The sequence below is a fragment of the Miniopterus schreibersii genome, assembly GCF_964146895.1.
Source record: "Miniopterus schreibersii genome assembly, chromosome: 12".
In the NCBI taxonomy this organism is placed as follows: Eukaryota; Metazoa; Chordata; class Mammalia; order Chiroptera; family Miniopteridae; genus Miniopterus; species Miniopterus schreibersii.
In genome coordinates this window covers 69,112,960-69,129,384 of record NC_138112.1, presented here as the reverse complement: position 1 = coordinate 69,129,384, position 16,425 = coordinate 69,112,960, and the positions used below count along the sequence as shown (strand labels likewise).

Sequence of the window (16,425 nt, the reverse complement as noted above, 5' to 3'; positions counted from 1 at the left end):
GCTTCCGGAAGTGAGGTGTCTCACCCTCGAAGTTCCGGCTCGCAGGGGGTGGAGGAGTGTTGTTAACCGGGACGCCTCCGCAGTCGCGGGGTTTGAGCGGGCTCGCGGCGTTGGGCTCCTGGTGAGTGGGCCAGGGTCGGGCCCGGGTTGTGGTTGGAGTCGGGACCTGGACCTTCCCCTTGAGGTCTCCGGGGCCGGCGCGCCCCTCAGCCCGCCTCCCGCTTTCGGTCTGTCAGCGGGCGGTAGACCTCAGGCACCAGCGCGGCCGCTCTGTGAGGCTGGGCCCTCCTGCGACGCTCGCAGCTTCTGGCGCTTACAGGTGCGCGATCGCGGGTCCCCCTCAGTCCCGCCACGGCATCCTGTCGGCCGGCCGTTTCTCTGGTGCCCCGAGTTGACACTTCCCCGGGGTTGGGGGGCACCAGGGTTCCGGACTGACGGAGCCGGCCCGCTCCCGCGGGGCGCGTTGTGGGAGCTGCCAACCCCGGCAGAGCTGTCACAGGCCGGCTGCGCCCCCAGCGCCTTGGCTTCTCCCAGCCCTGGCCGCACGTTCCCGCTGCTGGAGATACATGTCTTTTGCATGCACCGCGTCATCTTCACTTGAGGGTCAGTGGTAGCAGTTCTCTCCTCTCCATCACTGCTGCCTTTCCTCATTCCTCCCTAGGGGCGGCAGCTTGGCCGGCAGAGAGGAAAGAGCCCTAGATTTGAAACAAGACTGACCCAGGCTCCAGGGCTTGCGTCAGTGGGATCACTTAACCACTTTGAGGCTCAGTTTTCTATTTGTGAAATGGGGGAGTATATGCTGTTCTTGATGTGAAGATTGTAAGGGTGAAATGAGTTTTTTCCTTCTGTTTACTGGCTCGGTGTTTCAGGCACCTAGCTAGGTTTGCACCGTATGGGCATCGCACCAGTTATTCTTTCCTTTCCCTTTCCCCATGCAGGTTTCCAGGCCAGGGCAATGTTCCGCACCGCAGTGATGATGGCGGCCAGCCTGGCGCTGACAGGAGCAGTGGTGGCTCACGCCTACTACCTCAAGCACCAGTTCTACCCCACTGTGGTGTACTTGACCAAGTCCAGCCCCAGCATGGCAGTGAGTTGAGGGCTTAGGGAGGGAGGAACTCCTGGCAGAGAAGGAGGAGGTTGCTTGAGAAAGGGGTGGGGCTAGAGGTCAGGTTAGAGAGAAGTGAGGTAGCCTTCAGCTGCCTAACTTTGGGCAAATTGTGATGGGGATGTGGGGGGGTTCCTGAATGATGAGTGCCATGCAAAGCTAAAACTGACCTCAAACCATAGCCTCTCTTTACTCCTAGGTCCTGTACATCCAGGCCTTCGTTCTTGTCTTCCTCTTGGGCAAGGTGATGGGCAAAGTGTTCTTTGGACAACTGAGGGCAGCAGAAATGGAGGTAAGATGTTTGTGGCCCCAAAGGTGAGGGCCAGGGAGCTGCGCAAGAAGAATGTCTGAGTTCCACATCATGCCTTGCCCAACCTCCAGCACCTTCTGGAACGTTCCTGGTATGCAGTCACTGAGACCTGTCTGGCCTTCACTGTCTTTCGGGATGACTTCAGCCCCCGCTTTGTTGCGCTCTTCACTCTCCTTCTCTTCCTCAAGTGTTTTCACTGGCTGGCTGAGGACCGTGTGGATTTTGTGAGTTGGGTCAGAGGTTCTCTGAAGCAGACAGAAGCCAGAGAGTGGCTGGTGGGCAGACTTGTGGAGTGAGGGCTGGGTTGGGGATGTGGGGTGAGCCCCAGCCTTCCTGACAGGACCCCTCTCTGCTCTGCCTCAGATGGAACGCAGCCCCAATATCTCCTGGCTCTTTCACTGCCGCATTGTCTGTGAGTGAGACCCATGTGCGGGGAGAGGAGGGAGCCTGAGGGAGAAGAGGCACCATGGAGGATTGGAACGTGAAAATCACTAACCATGGACCTATACTCTAGAGCACAGGCTGCCCCCTCAGCCACAGCTGTACAGGAAAGATAATTTAGGAAGTTAATTTGCATCACCTCTGCCCTGTTCCACTCCAGAGCTTCTCAACTGCCTGGCCCCTTAGCTCTTTGCCTCCTCACCTGGAGCTTGGGCTGCCCCAGTGCCCCACTAGGCAGAATTGGAGCTCCCAGGGGGCTGGGTCAGTGGTATATGCCCATCTCACTAGAGGCTGGGACCATGGTGGGCTTGAGGGTGGGAGCTGTCTTAGAATAGGAAGTGGCTCGCAGATCCTGGGCTGACCCCTCCAACCCCCCATTTGGGGGGTCTCCACAGCCCTTATGTTCCTCCTGGGTATCCTGGACTTCCTCTTCGTCAGCCATGCCTATCACAGCATCCTGACCCGTGGGGCCTCTGTGCAGCTGGTGTTTGGCTTTGAGGTAAAACTGGCTTGGGAGGTTGGGAGGACAAGCCTGAGGTGGCACTGCATGTGCCTTGAATAACCCAACAAGCCCTTACTGAGCACCTGCTCTGGACAGCCCCATGTGGGCCACCAAGGAGCAGCCATCAGTCAGTCCCAGCCCTCTATGCACCTACTCCTAGGAGAGTGGGGAAGGCACAGAAAGAGGTGCCTGTGGAGGAGGAGTCCTGACCTAGTGCTCAGGGAAGGCTCCCTGGAAGTTGATGCCAGAGGAGCTTGCTGTTGATGGAGAGAACGAATTAGCTTGATGGACAACTAGGGAGGTGTGTCCCTGGCAGAGGAAGAATGTGTTCATTGACAACAGCTCACTTTTGTGTGGTAGGCCCTGTGCTGAGCACTTGACCTGCATCTCTTAATCAGCAAAGCACCATTGTTATAAAGAACAGTTTATTCTGTCATTTTACAGACAAGGAAACTGTAGTTCAGAGAGATCTAGTGGGTTAACAAAAGTCACACCAGCTAGTGAGTAGAGGGGCTAGGAAGACCCCCTGCTGTGTCCAAGCCTGTGCTTGTACTATTGCACTCTGCTGTGCAGAGACCTGGGGTAGCAGTGTGTCTGGAGCAAGGCAGGGCTGCATGCTTATGCTTCCCCATCCCTCCCTCCAGTACGCCATCCTGATGACTATGGTGCTCACCATCTTCATCAAGTACGTGCTGCACTCCGTGGACCTCCAGAGCGAAAACCCTTGGGACAATAAGGCTGTGTACATGCTCTACACAGAACTGTTTACAGGTGAAAGGAGCTTGGGCCTCCCCTGAACTGGACTAGTGTCCCCGGCTCTGCCTCCCAGGCCCTGTGACCTGCTGCTCTCTGCACACCCTTTCCCCCCAGGGTTCATCAAGGTTCTGCTATACATGGCTTTCATGACCATCATGATCAAGGTGCATACCTTCCCTCTGTTTGCCATCCGGCCTATGTACCTGGCCATGAGGTGAGCCCAGCTGAGCCTTGTCCTGCCACGCCCCTGACCCCTATTTGACCCCTCCCCTCCCTCTCCCAACTTGCACTGAAATTATCCTTTCAGGCAGTTCAAGAAAGCTGTGACAGACGCCATCATGTCTCGCCGAGCTATCCGCAACATGAACACATTGTAAGTGGGCCCATCTTAGATGCCCTCCTAAGCTCTGCCCCAGCTCTGGTCCTCCAGCCTCCAGCTCTGGTCTTGACCATGTCGTTGGTCTGTCCTAACCAGGTACCCAGATGCCACCCCAGAGGAACTCCAGGCAATGGATAATGTATGTATCATCTGTCGAGAAGAGATGGTGACTGGTGCCAAGAGACTGCCCTGCAACCACATTTTCCATACCAGGTGGGAGGTCCCTGAGGAGCCTGTACATCAGGGGACAGACTCTGGGAGGCAGGTCCCTAGGCCCTGACCTGCTGATCATTGCCTGGTCTTGACCCCCAGCTGCCTGCGCTCCTGGTTCCAGCGGCAGCAGACCTGCCCTACCTGCCGTATGGATGTTCTTCGTGCATCACTGCCAACTCAGTCACCACCCCCCCCTGAACCTGCGGATCAGGGGCCACCACCTGCCCCCCACCCCCCACCACTCCTGCCGCAGCCCCCCAACTGTGAGTGGCCCCTCATTTGGCTATCTAACATACTGTCAAGTACTTGCCCTGGGCTGGGTATAGAAAGTCAGAGTCCCTGCCCACTAGAAGCTCAGTCTGGGTGGGGTGGGGAGTCATGGGAAGAGACATAGATGGTTGCAGTCATGTGTAGTCAGTGCTGAGCTCAGAGATGACCTGTGGGAGCAGAGGACATAGCTCCCAACAACTGGCCCCTTGCCTATGATCTGGACCTTTTCTCACCACCTCCTGTCCTCTCTCTGCAGTCCCCCAGGGCCTCCTGCCTCCCTTTCCTCCAGGCATGTTCCCGCTGTGGCCCCCCATGGGCCCCTTTCCACCTGTCCCACCTCCCCCCAGCTCAGGAGAGGCTGCAGCCCCTCCATCCACCAGTGCAGGTGAGCCTTTTGGGTACTGCGACAACCAGGAGGGTGGGAGGAATGGAAGCAGAGGCCCCTCAACACTCACTGACTTCCTGTTCTTGCTTTTTAGCAGCCCTTTCTCGGCCCAGTGGAGCAGCCACAACCACAGCTGCTTCTGCTGCCTCTGCCACAGCACCTGGCTCTGCCCCCACCTCCGAGGCTGCCCCCACTCCAGGGTTCCCCTTCCCCCCTCCCTGGATGGGCATGCCACTGCCACCACCGTTTGGTAAGCAGGGCCTCTCTCCTGGTTGTTCTGGGGGATGGGAGGGTGTCAGGCCCAGGCAACCTAGGCTGAGCCTCTACTTTTCCAGCCTTCCCCCCAATGCCTGTGCCCCCTGCTGGCTTTGCTGGGCTGACCCCAGAGGAGCTTCGGGCTCTGGAAGGCCATGAGCGGCAGCACCTGGAGGCTCGGCTGCAAAGCCTGCGCAACATCCACACGCTGCTGGACGCTGCCATGCTGCAGATCAACCAGTACCTCACTGTGCTCGCCTCCTTGGGGTACGTCTGCACAGGGGACCAGGGTGGGCAATGGGCATAGAGCTGCCAGAAGGCTCCCAGCAGTGGTTCTTGGCCTTTTCCTCTTGTGCCATCCTGTGATACCTATTGACTCAGGCCACCTATCTGTAGGCTCACGCTGGGTCTTGGATTCTTGGGGCCTTTTTATCTCCCTACAGGCATCCCATCTGGACCTAAGGAGGAGTGAGGACTATTAGAGAGCTGATTTTGAATATCGTTACTTTATATTTTCCTAAAGTCAGAGTACTCAATTCTCAGTGTTTTACTTCATCACGTACACCCTCCTGACTGTGACTAGGAATCAGTGCCCCTTATCTGAGACAACAAATAAGTTAGTCACTTGGAGCCAGCCTGGCCCGAGTTCAAGTCCTGGTCCCATCATTCAGTGCTTTGTGACCACCATTACTTGAGTAGAAAGGGCACTCATTCTTAGTCACAGATCACATGTACAAAGTGCCTGGCACCCAACAATGACAGCACAGGCGTGGCGGGAGCTCAAGTCTGAGACCTGAGTGCTCTGTTTTATCCAGTGAGATGTCTTAGTAGATACCTTATAAGGTGCCTGGCACCCCAGGGTGGAGTCTGCAGTATAACAGTGAATAGGCCTACAGTCCCTGCCTGCAAGTGGCTTACAATCAATCTGTGGTGTAGAATCACAAGAATTTCTACATATTTACTCGTGTCTGGTGGTCAGTTGGCTGCAGAGGCACATCAGTGTTGGACTCTATTCTGCAAGGCTCACCAAGGACAGGAGAATCTGCCTAGTCATGCCAGGATGCCAAAGCTGGGCTCACCTCTTGTCCCTTCTCTTCCTAGGCCCCCCCGGCCTGCCACCTCAGTCAACCCCACTGAGGAGACTACCCCTACAGTTGTCGCCGCTGCCTCCTCCACCAGCACCCCCAGCTCTGACGCCACCACCCCATCCCCAGGAGCTTCCCCACCAGCCCCAGAACCTGAAAAGCCTCCAGGTAGTTGTGGTCAGCCTACGGGTGTGAGTGTGAGAGTGAGGCAGAGGACTTCTCTGTGTTCCACTTCTGATTTCTCTCTGTCCCCAGCGCCTGAGTCAGTGGGCACCGAGGAGCTGCCTGAGGATGGGGAGCCTGATGCAGCAGAGCTCCGCCGCCGCCGCCTGCAAAAGTTGGAGTCCCCTGTTGCCCACTGACACTGCCCCAGTCCTGGCCCCTGCTCCCACTCTCTTGAGCAGCCCTTGCTGGAACATGTCCTGCCACCAAGTGCCAGCTCCCTCTCTATCTGTACCAGGGAGTAGTAACCCCCCACATCTGGGACGGAGGAGGTGGCATCCCCTAGGCCAAGTGGAAAAAGGCCTAAGGCCCCAGTTGACTCTAGCCCTTACAGTCCTAGGCAGTCATGGGGATCTTGAGTCAGTTCCAGCCTTCTTCTCCAACTCTTCAGCCCTGTGTTCTGCTGGGGCCATGAAGGCAGAACAGCACAGCCTCTGAGAAGCTTCTATCCCTCCACCCCTTTCTTGGAGAAGGGGCAGCCCTTCCGAGCCCCACTTGTGTGTGTGGAGTCACGCTGCAGTACCAAACAGTATTAGCTCCCATTCCTAAGTGTGGACTCAAGGGGCTGGGGACAGACCCGGAACTTGCTCCCTGGCCCACCAACCAAGACTGGTATCAATATCCTTTTCTTACCCTAAACTCCCCAGAAGCCCTTTGTGGTGGTGGCTGTGTCCCTTATGCCCTGTGACATTTCCAATGTCTTACTGGCAACCACACAACTCAGGGAAAGGAGTGCCTGGGGGCGGAGAAGCAGGAGGGCAGCACTGAGGGACACTGCCCAAAAAGGCCTCTGTCTCCCTGTAGCGTGTCTAAAGCGACACTGTCCCTGGCCACACCCAGCAGCCACTGCCCAGCCTCACTCCAGGCTGAGGGCTTGTGTGTCTGCTTTGGAACCACTGCAAGCCCCAGAATCTACGGAAGGCCACTTCTCAACTTACAGAATTTTTCTCAAGTTTAGAAGAATTGGAATTACTTCCTTGCTATTTTCTTTGGCTTAAATTTGTCTTTGAATTTGAATGCTTGACCCCAGGAAAGAGAAGCAGGAATGCAAGTCTCCTAGTCTTTCCAGTTTAGAAAAGCCTGGGCCAGGTAGGGAACATAGGAGCCAAGGCCTGCCTGTCCCTGACTTTTCCCCCTTGGTTTTGTGTTACGTGAGTTGCTGGAGTTTCAGATGATTATTTAATTTGTAAATATTGTACAAATTTTAATAGCTTAAATTGTATATACAGCCAAATAAAAACTTGCATTAACAATTGGTAGAGCTGGTATCATAACATCAGTGAACTGGGATCCATTTTCTTGCTCAGGCTGTAGAAATGAGAGTAGCCTGGAATCTCCAGGAGTGAGGGTTTATTTATACTAGCTAGCACTGTCCTTGGGCACATTGTTATTAAACTATTTGTAAGATATACCCATATTACATATGAAAAAACCGAGCCCCCCAAAAGATTAAGTACCGTGCTTTAGTCAGAGACCAAGTAGGGGAGCCAGGTTCTGAATCCCGCCTTATCCAGTCTGATGCTGGGGTGAGGTGGAAACTCAGGCCTTTGGCCCTTGTGACAGAACAAGTGTGAAGGTTCATTGGCTGGGGGTGGGATGAGATGGCAGGGGCAAAAGGCCAGCATTTTCTGGCCTGCAAACTCCCTATTCAGCCTTGATACCGGGTCAGCAAGCTGGGAAGCATGGCCCTGTGCTGGGCTGCTAGAAGCTCCCAAGCACCCCCTTGTGGGCAGACTGGCTACAGCTAATCACTTAGATTACTGGAGCTAGAAACCCAATCAGGCCCAACTCCAGTCTGGAATAGAGCAGAGGGGAGTGGGCCTTCACCTCACCGTGAGTAGAAAGAATGAGCTCATGGGCTGACATGGGCACACTGCCTCCACCAAGCCAGGTCTGGCCTAGAGCAAGGGCTTGGAAATGTTTGCAGCACTGAGTCTGAGGGCCAAGGAAGGAGGGTGCCCAATGGATCTGTCCTGTGCTCCCCTCCCCTAAACTTGGTTGGGCTATTGCCTCCACCAGAGAGGCACTCAACAACCTCCAGAATTTAAATAACTGATCCAATGAAGAAAAAGCAGGAACAGACCAAAATCAGGGGCAAGGGGTACAGCAACTAATGCCCCCTACTAGCTGGGCTGTTCCTAGTAGGTCTCCAATATAAGATGGCACTCCCCCAGTGCTGGCACCTGTGCAGATGCTCCTGTTTTCCCCTGTATGCACGCAAGGCATGCTTTGCCCTTTAGCCCTCACTCTACCCTGCCCAAGCCCTTAGCCCTGGTCTCCCTGCTCCTGAGATCCCCTGGGCTCCAGTCTGTGGGGGATGCTGTCATGCAGGCTGCTCAGCTGGGCCTCAGAAGCCCTTCTCTAGGAGCCAGGCTTTTAGTTGCTGATCAAAGTAGCCCTTGATCCGCAGGGTACCTGTCACCTCATTGACCTGGGTGATAGGTGTCTTCCCCAGCAGTGGGCTCAGAAAATCTTCCACATCCTTCTGCAGGGCCTGGGGGAAGATGACAAATCAGGCCTGGTCAGGAGACCATCACCTATAGAGGACTCCCATCCCTTCAGCCCTTAAAAGGTCATAATCAGACCCTGACAAACCCACACACTTACCCAAATGTCTCCCTCCACCTTCCGGATCACAGTCATCTGGCGGTTGCCATGTGTGATGTCCGTATAGACAGGGATGTTGTGCATCCGAGAGCGCCGCACAAAGTAAGGCAGGTTGGGTGGGGGGTCTGGGACAGGGAAGGATGGTAATAAGCCAAATCTTCCCAGGCTTCATCCCACCTCAGCCAAGGCCTTTCCCCTCACAGTCTGCAGAGGGGCAGTGCACACTGCGGCAATTCTACCCCCAGACTTCAGGTCAGATCTGCTCTTTCCCTAAGTTTAGAGTCAGGACACTAGTACCCCAAGGCCCAGCACAGGGCTGACACCAGAAGGTGCACAAAAAGAAATTAAGTCAGGGCCATGCATCCCTGAATCTTTGGGTCCCCCTCTGGGACCAATCCTTGCCTTTCTCCTTTGGGTCAGGGAGACAAATGAGTCTCTGGCACATAGGGATGGGGATTTAAAAGCACTGAACACCTACCACATGCTGGGTTCTGCACTAAGTGCTTTGTGCACCAAGCAGATTATTTCCATTTTGCCAAAACTGAGGTTGGGAGAGGCTGACTAACTCAAGATCACAATGGTAATGAACAATAGAGCCAAATTTGGACCCAGAACTGCCCAACTCCCAAGCTGTGTTCTCAATTGTGATATATGGACTACTGGGGGGGGGGAGGGGTCCAAGCTCTTGGGTCTTCTATCTATGGTTCATTTTTCCTGCATGGGAAGACCTTATCCCAACAGTGTGGATGAATGGTTACTTGTAAAACAGGGCTCCATTCCTGGGCCCTTCCTTGAACATGAGATAGATGCTAGTCCTGTGAGATCTCAACACAAGTCCTGAGGCCACTGAGTTCAAAGTCTCAGCTGGGGCAGGCCAACCACTAAGGAGGGGTACTTCCCTGCAGCCTTCAAGCCATCTCCATTATCCAGCTCACCTCTGGGGGGCTGCCAGCCACTAGGAGTAGGATAATGTTCATGCTTTGGGGGTTTGGGGATGCTGGTGGGGGGTAACAGGCGCTCCACAAACTGGTATTCATCCACAGACTCCACGAAGTTGGGGTAATTAGGAGGCCCCTGGGTCTGGCTCTGAGACAAAAACAAAAAGCAACCATCTCTCCATCAGCCCACTCACCACCTACCCCATAAAGACTAGACAGAACTTTAGTAAGCAGAGAAAGGAAACATTACAGGTGGAGAGAATGGCATAAATAAATGACTGGAGAAAGAAAAGCACCAGACTTCAGTTTGTCAGGGTGTAGGTGGGACTGGAAAAGTTCAAGCATTCTTAAGGGCCTGCCACTCCTACCACTCTGTCGCTCTTTTTTTTTTTTTTTTTTAATATATCTTTATTGATTTCAGAGAGAGGAAAGGAAAGAGAGAGACAGAAACATCAATGATGAGAGAGTCATTGATCGAGCCCGCAACCCGGGCATGTGCCCTGACCAGGAATCGAACCCCAATCGCCTAGATCCTAGGTTGACGCTCAACCGCTGAGCCAAGCCCAGCTGGGCTCTCAGTCGCTCTTGAGACTCAAATGACAAGCGTGTGTATATTTCTGAAAAGCCAATTAGCCTGGTCGTTATGGCTCAGTGGTTGAGCACCGACCTATGAACCAGGAGGTCACAGTTCAATTCCCAGTCTGGGCACATGGCCCGGATTTGGGCTCAATCCCCAGTAAGAGGTGAGCAGGATGCAGCCATCAATGGCTCTCACCAACGATGTTTCTCTCTCTCCTCCCTTCCTTTCTCTGAAAATCGATAAAAACATTTTTTTAAAAGCCAATTACCTAGAAATCTGACCAATATGGCTTATTTCCGTATTGAAAGTTTCTTTTAAATATTCTACTGAAATATTCTAGTTCTGGGTTATGCACTTTCAGCAACCATGATAGTTTTCCACTCAAGCTCATCCGACCTTACCCTCCCTTACCTGACAGGTTTCAGCCTCATACAGATACCACCAGGCACTGTCCTAAGTGCTTTACAGGTATTGTTCTCACTTAATTCTTATAATTCGACAGGTTATATTACACACTTTTTTGAATCCGAGGAAGATTAAGACATTAAATAATCTACCTAAAGTCACACTCCACAGTTGGTCCTCCCATCCTCCAGCTTTAAGATCCTTTCTAGACACTTCTCCCAACAGATACCACGGAGTCCTGATAGGCCCCGGGGTTACAATGAGAACAAGGAAGCAGGATGAAGTGACCTGTATGTCAAGAGCTCTAGGTTCCCGTAAGTGTCGCCAAAGATAGGGTCGAGCCGTGGACGGGTTTTCCCTTCAATAAATTAGACAGCGTGTCGAGATGCAGTCCCTCCCAGTTTTGACTCACCGGGGTTGTCCTCCAATCAGGTTCCAACCCCCACACCTCCCAGCGCGCACCAGGTCCTGTCACCTTCCTCCTCAATCTTGTATCTTAGCTACAGATGGAAAAACTAAGGCCCCAAGTAGAAGCGCGATTTACAGGGTTACAAGGAATAACAGTGAACCTCATACCCAGCCCTCTGCCCCCCGCTCCAAGCTCAGTGCTCTCACCAGCCGCCGTAGCGTGCAGCCCGGCTGGACGCCGACTCTACAGCCCCGCAGCGCAGCCCGGAACACGGCCGCGGCCATCTTGAACCCCCCGAACCTTAGCCTTCTGCGCGCGCAACCGGCCTACTCCCGCGACTGCCTGCGCACGCCCCTGGGGCCGAAAGGACGCTTACGCGAAGCGTAAAGGGGCGGGGTTACGAGGCCGTGGGCGGTACGACTAGCAGAGACACTCGTCGCTCAGCAGTGACGTGAGACGCAGCAGGCGATTAGGACGTGTGCGCTCTCGTTCCTTCCTCTTTCTCGACTCCATCTTCGCGGTAGCGGTAGAGGCCGCAGTTCAGGTAGAGTTGGGCCCCGGTTGAATCAGGAAGGCTTCATAGCAGGTTGGCTGCGAGGTCAGAGGGCGCGGGAAAAATAAAGAGGGCCTGCTCTGTGCGTCGGGTTCTTGTTCCCACCCGATCTCCCTGGCAGCCCGGCCTTAATCCACGTGAGACCCCTGATCGTCCCCGACCCGCCACCGATTCCCCGACTCCCTCTCTCCCAGGATATTTCTTCTCTTACAAGCATTTCTTTTCCTCAGTCGCCAAGATGCAGCTTTTTGTCCGCGCCCAGGAGCTACACACCCTCGAGGTGACCGGCCGAGAGACTGTCGCCCAGATCAAGGTAAGGCTGCGTAGTGCTCCTGGGGCACCATTCTGTTGTGTTCTTTAACCTCGCTCCCCGCGGGAACGCTAATGAGCCTCTTTTTTGCCTGTAGGCTCATATAGCCTCGCTGGAGGGCATCGCTGCAGAAGATCAAGTGGTGCTCCTGGCAGGCACACCCCTAGAGGATGAGGCTATTCTAGGCCAGTGTGGGGTGGAGGCTCTGACCACTCTGGAAGTAGCCGGCCGCATGCTTGGAGGTGAGTCGAGGACGACTGCCCTTTGAACTGCTTGTGGAGATCAGTGTCCTCAATTCAGGGTGGTTCTTCCTGTTTACCTCAGAATTAATTCTTGAGAGGTCCCTGGAAGACTGAATCAGAGTGTGGTTCTGTTTTAGTCACTTACTAGATCCTTGCCTGTTTCCTAGTTTCCTCACTAAAATTAGGAGGTTAGACCAGATCCCCAAGGTGCTCTTCAGTTCTTGTTTAAAGTCAGGGGGCTGGAAAATTTTTAGTCAGATGTCAAATCTCTGCCATTTTGTTCTCATTCCCTGTTGAGCCCAGTTGCCTGTGAAGGCTTGAGTTGAGGGAGAAAGAACTCTGCTAGGCGGGGCCTTCTTGCTCTCCTAACTGCTTGCTGTCTTCCTTTCCCACCACAGGTAAAGTCCATGGTTCCCTGGCCCGTGCTGGGAAAGTAAGAGGTCAGACTCCCAAGGTAAGTGAGAGTATTAGTGGTGTCCTTTGGACTGTTTTTTCCTGTCATAGATAAGCCAAGACCCTGGGCTCTTGACCTGTCTGTCTTCTTCCCTGGAGATGAGCCTGAGAGGAGATGGGGAAGAGGTCAGCCAGGGTCTGATCAGCCTTCCCTTTTCCCAGGTGGCCAAACAGGAGAAAAAGAAGAAGAAGACTGGCCGGGCCAAGCGGCGGATGCAGTACAACCGGCGTTTTGTCAATGTTGTGCCCACATTTGGCAAGAAGAAGGGCCCCAATGCCAACTCTTAATCCTCTGTAATCTGGCTTTCCCTAATAAAGCCACTTAGCCCAGTCATCTTGTTTCATTTTCATTTGCAGGGCCTCAGAGAGAGATACAGCTTTAGGGCTGGTGGTATGTCCACTAGAACAGTTAGGTCTCATTTTGGTTTCTTGGCAGTGTCAAGTGAGGGGGAAGCAGAGGCCCTGGGTGGGCGGGTGGGTGGTAAACTACAAAAGGTTTCCCATGAAAACAGCTTACAGGTCCCAGTCCTTCCTTCAAATGTAGAGTTGGGGAAATTTCTGATTTCAAGTAACTTGATAATACCCCCAAATCCTTCTCATTGTTTTGTTTTGTTCCCATTCTTTTAAACAGAAGATAGGAATCATTGTGGTGGGAGTTTTATAGCAGCAGCAATGGAAGGGAAGAGTTCCAGTAGAAGAAATGTCAGGGAATGCCAGTCTGGCCTTTCCTTGAACTTGGGACCATCTGTGGCCGTAGTGGAGTCCAGGGCAGGAATTTGGGTTTACCCAGCTTTGGAAAGTATCGCCTGATTACATTAGTACTGTGGTGACCTTGTTTGTACTTCTGATTGCATGACTGGTCTCGCTATCCTAATCACAGCTTGGGCTGAACAGCTGATTGTTTCACTGGTCACAAGAGTTAAATTCTCTGGGACTGATTCAAGGTTCCCTGCTAGCAACACGCGTACCCACATTCATGCAGCTAAGGTTTTGAAGCTGCTGCTTCTAGAATACAGCATTATCATAGGGTAAAGAAGGACCTTGAGCTCTAGACTTAAGACAGCTTGAGTTTGGATCGTCGCTCCATTTATAACTATTCACCCTTGCCAGGTAGCTCAGTTGGTTCAAGCCTTGTCCCAATACACCAAGGTTTCAGGTTTGATCCCCAGTCAGGACACATACAATAATCAACCAATGAATGTATAAATATGTGGAACAAAAACAATTTCTGCCATTATCTCTTGACATTTGCTATGAAGATTAAATAAAGGATGTAAAGTGCTTAGATCAGCACTTGCCACATAGTACAAATACATTGGCTGTTTTTGTCTCTAGTTAGAAACACCTGGCACTCTCCCTTCTAAGAATTTAGATTCACATAGAGAAAGTGAGGAAACTAAAAGTGTTAATAGCCAGCCTCAAAGCAAGTAGAGTGCTGTAACAAAGGGGAACTGGGTAGACAGATATACTGTCCTAGGAAAGGTCTCAGAAGATGGCATGTGTGAAACCTGAAACAGAAGGAACTAGTCAGGTGGTGAGATGGTGAGAGTTCCAGCAGAAGGAACTGCGCAGTCAGACATGGAGAGGAGTTTGTGTCCAAGTGCAGAGGAGTCACCTAGGGCAGGGAAGCGTGTTAAGCGAGGGCCTGATGTGATCTGATTTGTGACCTAATATTTTCTCTGGCTGATTTTTTCTGGAGGGCTGGCAAGAAAGTTAGGAAACCAAGTACAGTGGTGTCATCCAATTGAGAGGCAAGGGACTTAGACCAGGAGTGGTGGTGGGATGTAAAAAAAAAAAAGAGCAGACTTGACTGTCACTGCTTCACTAATCAACCCACTTTAAACAGACTAGAAGGCCATCAAATCTATCTAGATCTTGGTAGGGAAATATATGATTCATACTGAAGTACAAGGTATTTTGAAGGCAGAACAGACTGTGAGATTGTATGTGAGGTGAGGGACCAAAGAACCAGAACTTACCTTCAGGGTGCCATGGGTCAAACTCACAACGCTGTGGGTCATCGCCCCCACTCTACCACAAACTAAGCTCCATTATGATAGGACCCCACCTCTGCTCAATGTGTTTCTGGCACCTAGTGTGGAATCCGCGCTTTAAAGTTGCATGAACGATAGGTTTGGAGGAGGAAAGCAAACAGGAGCTCAGATATGGTTAAATGTTGCTTTGCTTTGAAGAGGGAAAATGCCCCAGCACACCCAGTCTAGGCTAGGTACCCCACCTTGGCTTTTCCACTCCCCTTTGTGTCCCCTAGTATAATGGCTGCCCCTACAGCGCAGGGACGCATCTCATCTCTCATGGGCCTGGCACAATTAATGACCCGGAGTAGGTGCTTGGCAAAGATCGATTTCCGCCTCTGCTCTTTGCAGTGTTAAGGCAACCCACCAGGTAGCGAGCCGGTGCCGGCGAAGGCGGCCTTCCTACCTCAGCGCGCGGGGCGGGCTTCTCACGCTCCCTACCGGCTCCTGCGCCCGCCCAACCGCCACTTGAGAAGGGCGGGGTTTGGATTCCGAGTGTGGGCGGAAGTTGCCGAGAGTCTTCGGGGAGCTTTGGACGCTCCGTAGGCCCCGTAAAGAAGCGGAAGTAGCCGAGAAGCGCCGGAGGTTGCCGAGCTGCAGTTCCGGGGCGCGCCGCGCCAGTTGCCATGGAGCCGGCCGGGCCCTGCGCTTTCTGCCCGGCGGCGGAGGCCCAGCCAGCGCGCTATACCTGCCCCCGCTGTAATGTGCCCTACTGCTCGCTGCGCTGCTACCGGGCGCATGGCGCCTGTGCCGAAGGCTTCTACCGTGACCAGGTGCTGGGAGAGCTCCGCGGCCGCAGCGCCTCTCCCAGCCGCCTAGCCAGCGCCCTCCGCCGGCTGCGGCAGCAACGCGAGACCGAGGACGAGCCGGAGGACGCAGGCCTCAGACCTGGCCCGGCGCCCGGCGGCCTCTTAGGACTCTGGGAGCGGCTCTCCCCCGCCGAGAAGGCGGCCTTCGAGCGGCTGCTGAACCGCGGCGAGGCCGGGCGGCTGCTGCCCCCGTGGCGACCATGGTGGTGGGGTGGCGGTACCGGGCCACGGCCGCGACTTCTGGAGGAGCTGGATGATACCCCGCGCGGTGAGGCCGCGGAGCTGGAGCCCGCTCCTGCGAAGGCGCCGCCGGAACCTGTGAAGGATGCCGCTGCTGCCGAGTCCCCGGCCGCCGAGGAGCCGGTTCTCGGAGACTCCCCCGGGGCCTGCACGCCCGCCGTGCCCACCCGGATCCCCACGCTGGCCAGCCTGAGCCGCGGCCGGGCCTCGCCGCTCGTACGCTTCCAGCTGCCCAACGTGCTGTTCGCTTATGCACACACCCTTGTCCTGTATCACGGCGGCGACGACGCGCTGCTCTCCGACTTCTGTGCCACACTGCTCGGCGTTTCGGGAGCCCTGGGTGCCCAGCAAGTCTTTGCCTCTGCCGAAGAAGCCCTGCAGGCCGCAGCTCACGTGCTTGAAGCCGGCGAGCATCCACCCGGGCCCCTGGGCACACGGGGTGCCATGCGCGAGGCCGCCCGCATCCTGCTGGGCGAGGGCCCTGCCAACCAGAAGGGCTACACGCTGGCAGCACTGGGGCACTTAGTGCAGACCCTGGGCCGGGCCCGGAAACGGGCAGAGGCTACTGAAGAGCGAGGTCGTCTCTACCGGGCCCGGAAGAAGTGCCAGTTTCTGCTGGCTTGGACCAACGAAAATGAGGTGGCCCTCCCAGGCCTGGCTCTGGACTGTGCCAGGGCCCACCGAGCTCACACTTTAGCAGCCGAGGAGGTGGCAGCCCTCACTGGGGAGCTGGAGCGGCTTTGGGGAGGTCCCCTACCACCTGCCCCGAGGACTCTCATTGAGGAACTCCCTGGCTGAACTGTGGTCTCAGTGTCATCAATAAAGCTGTACATGGTCTGACCTGTTGTCAGTGCCCATTTCTGAGAGACAGCTGTTGTTCCCACCCACCCCAGACTCTTGGGCCCATAAATCTCTCAGCTTCT

At 54.5% G+C, this 16,425-nt stretch overlaps 4 protein-coding genes across 6 annotated transcripts; 3 read left to right on the top strand and 1 right to left on the bottom strand.

Moving 5' to 3' along the window:
• On the top strand, window positions 1-7,198 carry SYVN1 (synoviolin 1). 3 transcript variants are annotated; one of them, XM_081153456.1, is made up of 16 exons: window positions 1-121; window positions 939-1,087; window positions 1,305-1,397; window positions 1,487-1,639; window positions 1,779-1,827; window positions 2,252-2,355; window positions 3,003-3,129; window positions 3,229-3,328; window positions 3,422-3,487; window positions 3,590-3,706; window positions 3,806-3,969; window positions 4,233-4,361; window positions 4,456-4,611; window positions 4,697-4,883; window positions 5,718-5,869; window positions 5,957-7,198. In XM_081153456.1, the coding sequence occupies exons 2-16, from the start codon at window positions 956-958 to the stop codon at window positions 6,061-6,063; spliced, it is 1,836 nt and encodes a 611-aa protein (XP_081009582.1). In that variant the 5' UTR covers window positions 1-121; window positions 939-955; the 3' UTR covers window positions 6,064-7,198. The 3 variants fall into 3 exon arrangements, with proteins under 3 accessions (XP_081009582.1, XP_081009581.1, XP_081009583.1); XM_081153455.1 differs by having other exon boundaries at window positions 39-121; window positions 4,459-4,611; window positions 5,957-7,195; XM_081153457.1 differs by having other exon boundaries at window positions 46-319.
• A 169-nt stretch (window positions 7,199-7,367) lies between these two features.
• On the bottom strand, window positions 7,368-11,153 carry MRPL49 (mitochondrial ribosomal protein L49). The gene is made up of 4 exons (XM_081153577.1): window positions 11,069-11,153; window positions 9,466-9,616; window positions 8,531-8,655; window positions 7,368-8,417 (listed from the first exon to the last, which is right to left on the bottom strand). The coding sequence occupies exons 1-4, from the start codon at window positions 11,144-11,146 to the stop codon at window positions 8,271-8,273; spliced, it is 501 nt and encodes a 166-aa protein (XP_081009703.1). The 5' UTR covers window positions 11,147-11,153; the 3' UTR covers window positions 7,368-8,270.
• Window positions 11,154-11,225: 72 nt separating this feature from the next.
• Window positions 11,226-12,754, top strand: FAU (FAU ubiquitin like and ribosomal protein S30 fusion). The gene is made up of 5 exons (XM_081153582.1): window positions 11,226-11,406; window positions 11,646-11,728; window positions 11,823-11,967; window positions 12,366-12,421; window positions 12,583-12,754. The coding sequence occupies exons 2-5, from the start codon at window positions 11,654-11,656 to the stop codon at window positions 12,706-12,708; spliced, it is 402 nt and encodes a 133-aa protein (XP_081009708.1). The 5' UTR covers window positions 11,226-11,406; window positions 11,646-11,653; the 3' UTR covers window positions 12,709-12,754.
• A 2,248-nt stretch (window positions 12,755-15,002) lies between these two features.
• ZNHIT2 (zinc finger HIT-type containing 2) lies at window positions 15,003-16,342 on the top strand. The gene has a single exon (XM_081153499.1). The coding sequence runs from the start codon at window positions 15,080-15,082 to the stop codon at window positions 16,298-16,300; it is 1,221 nt and encodes a 406-aa protein (XP_081009625.1). The 5' UTR covers window positions 15,003-15,079; the 3' UTR covers window positions 16,301-16,342.
• The last annotated feature ends 83 nt before the right edge of the window (window positions 16,343-16,425 follow it).

Bases quoted from the DNA above. Each gene is read 5' to 3' on its own strand.
- SYVN1 (XM_081153456.1), top strand. From the start codon at position 956: ATGTTCCGCACCGCAGTGATGATGGCGGCCAGCCTGGCGCTGACAGGA. The intron at 2,356-3,002 runs GTAAAACTGGCT...CCCTCCCTCCAG, and splicing joins AGCTGGTGTTTGGCTTTGAG to TACGCCATCCTGATGACTAT. The intron at 4,884-5,717 runs GTACGTCTGCAC...TTCTCTTCCTAG, and splicing joins ACTGTGCTCGCCTCCTTGGG to GCCCCCCCGGCCTGCCACCT.
- MRPL49 (XM_081153577.1), bottom strand. From the start codon at position 11,146: ATGGCCGCGGCCGTGTTCCGGGCTGCGCTGCGGGGCTGTAGAGTCGGC. The intron at 9,617-11,068 runs GTGAGAGCACTG...TTTTTGTCTCAG, and splicing joins GCTGCACGCTACGGCGGCTG to AGCCAGACCCAGGGGCCTCC. The intron at 8,418-8,530 runs GTAAGTGTGTGG...ATCTTCCCCCAG, and splicing joins AGGTGGAGGGAGACATTTGG to GCCCTGCAGAAGGATGTGGA.
- FAU (XM_081153582.1), top strand. From the start codon at position 11,654: ATGCAGCTTTTTGTCCGCGCCCAGGAGCTACACACCCTCGAGGTGACC. The intron at 11,729-11,822 runs GTAAGGCTGCGT...TTTTGCCTGTAG, and splicing joins AGACTGTCGCCCAGATCAAG to GCTCATATAGCCTCGCTGGA. The intron at 11,968-12,365 runs GTGAGTCGAGGA...TTCCCACCACAG, and splicing joins AGCCGGCCGCATGCTTGGAG to GTAAAGTCCATGGTTCCCTG.
- ZNHIT2 (XM_081153499.1), top strand. From the start codon at position 15,080: ATGGAGCCGGCCGGGCCCTGCGCTTTCTGCCCGGCGGCGGAGGCCCAG.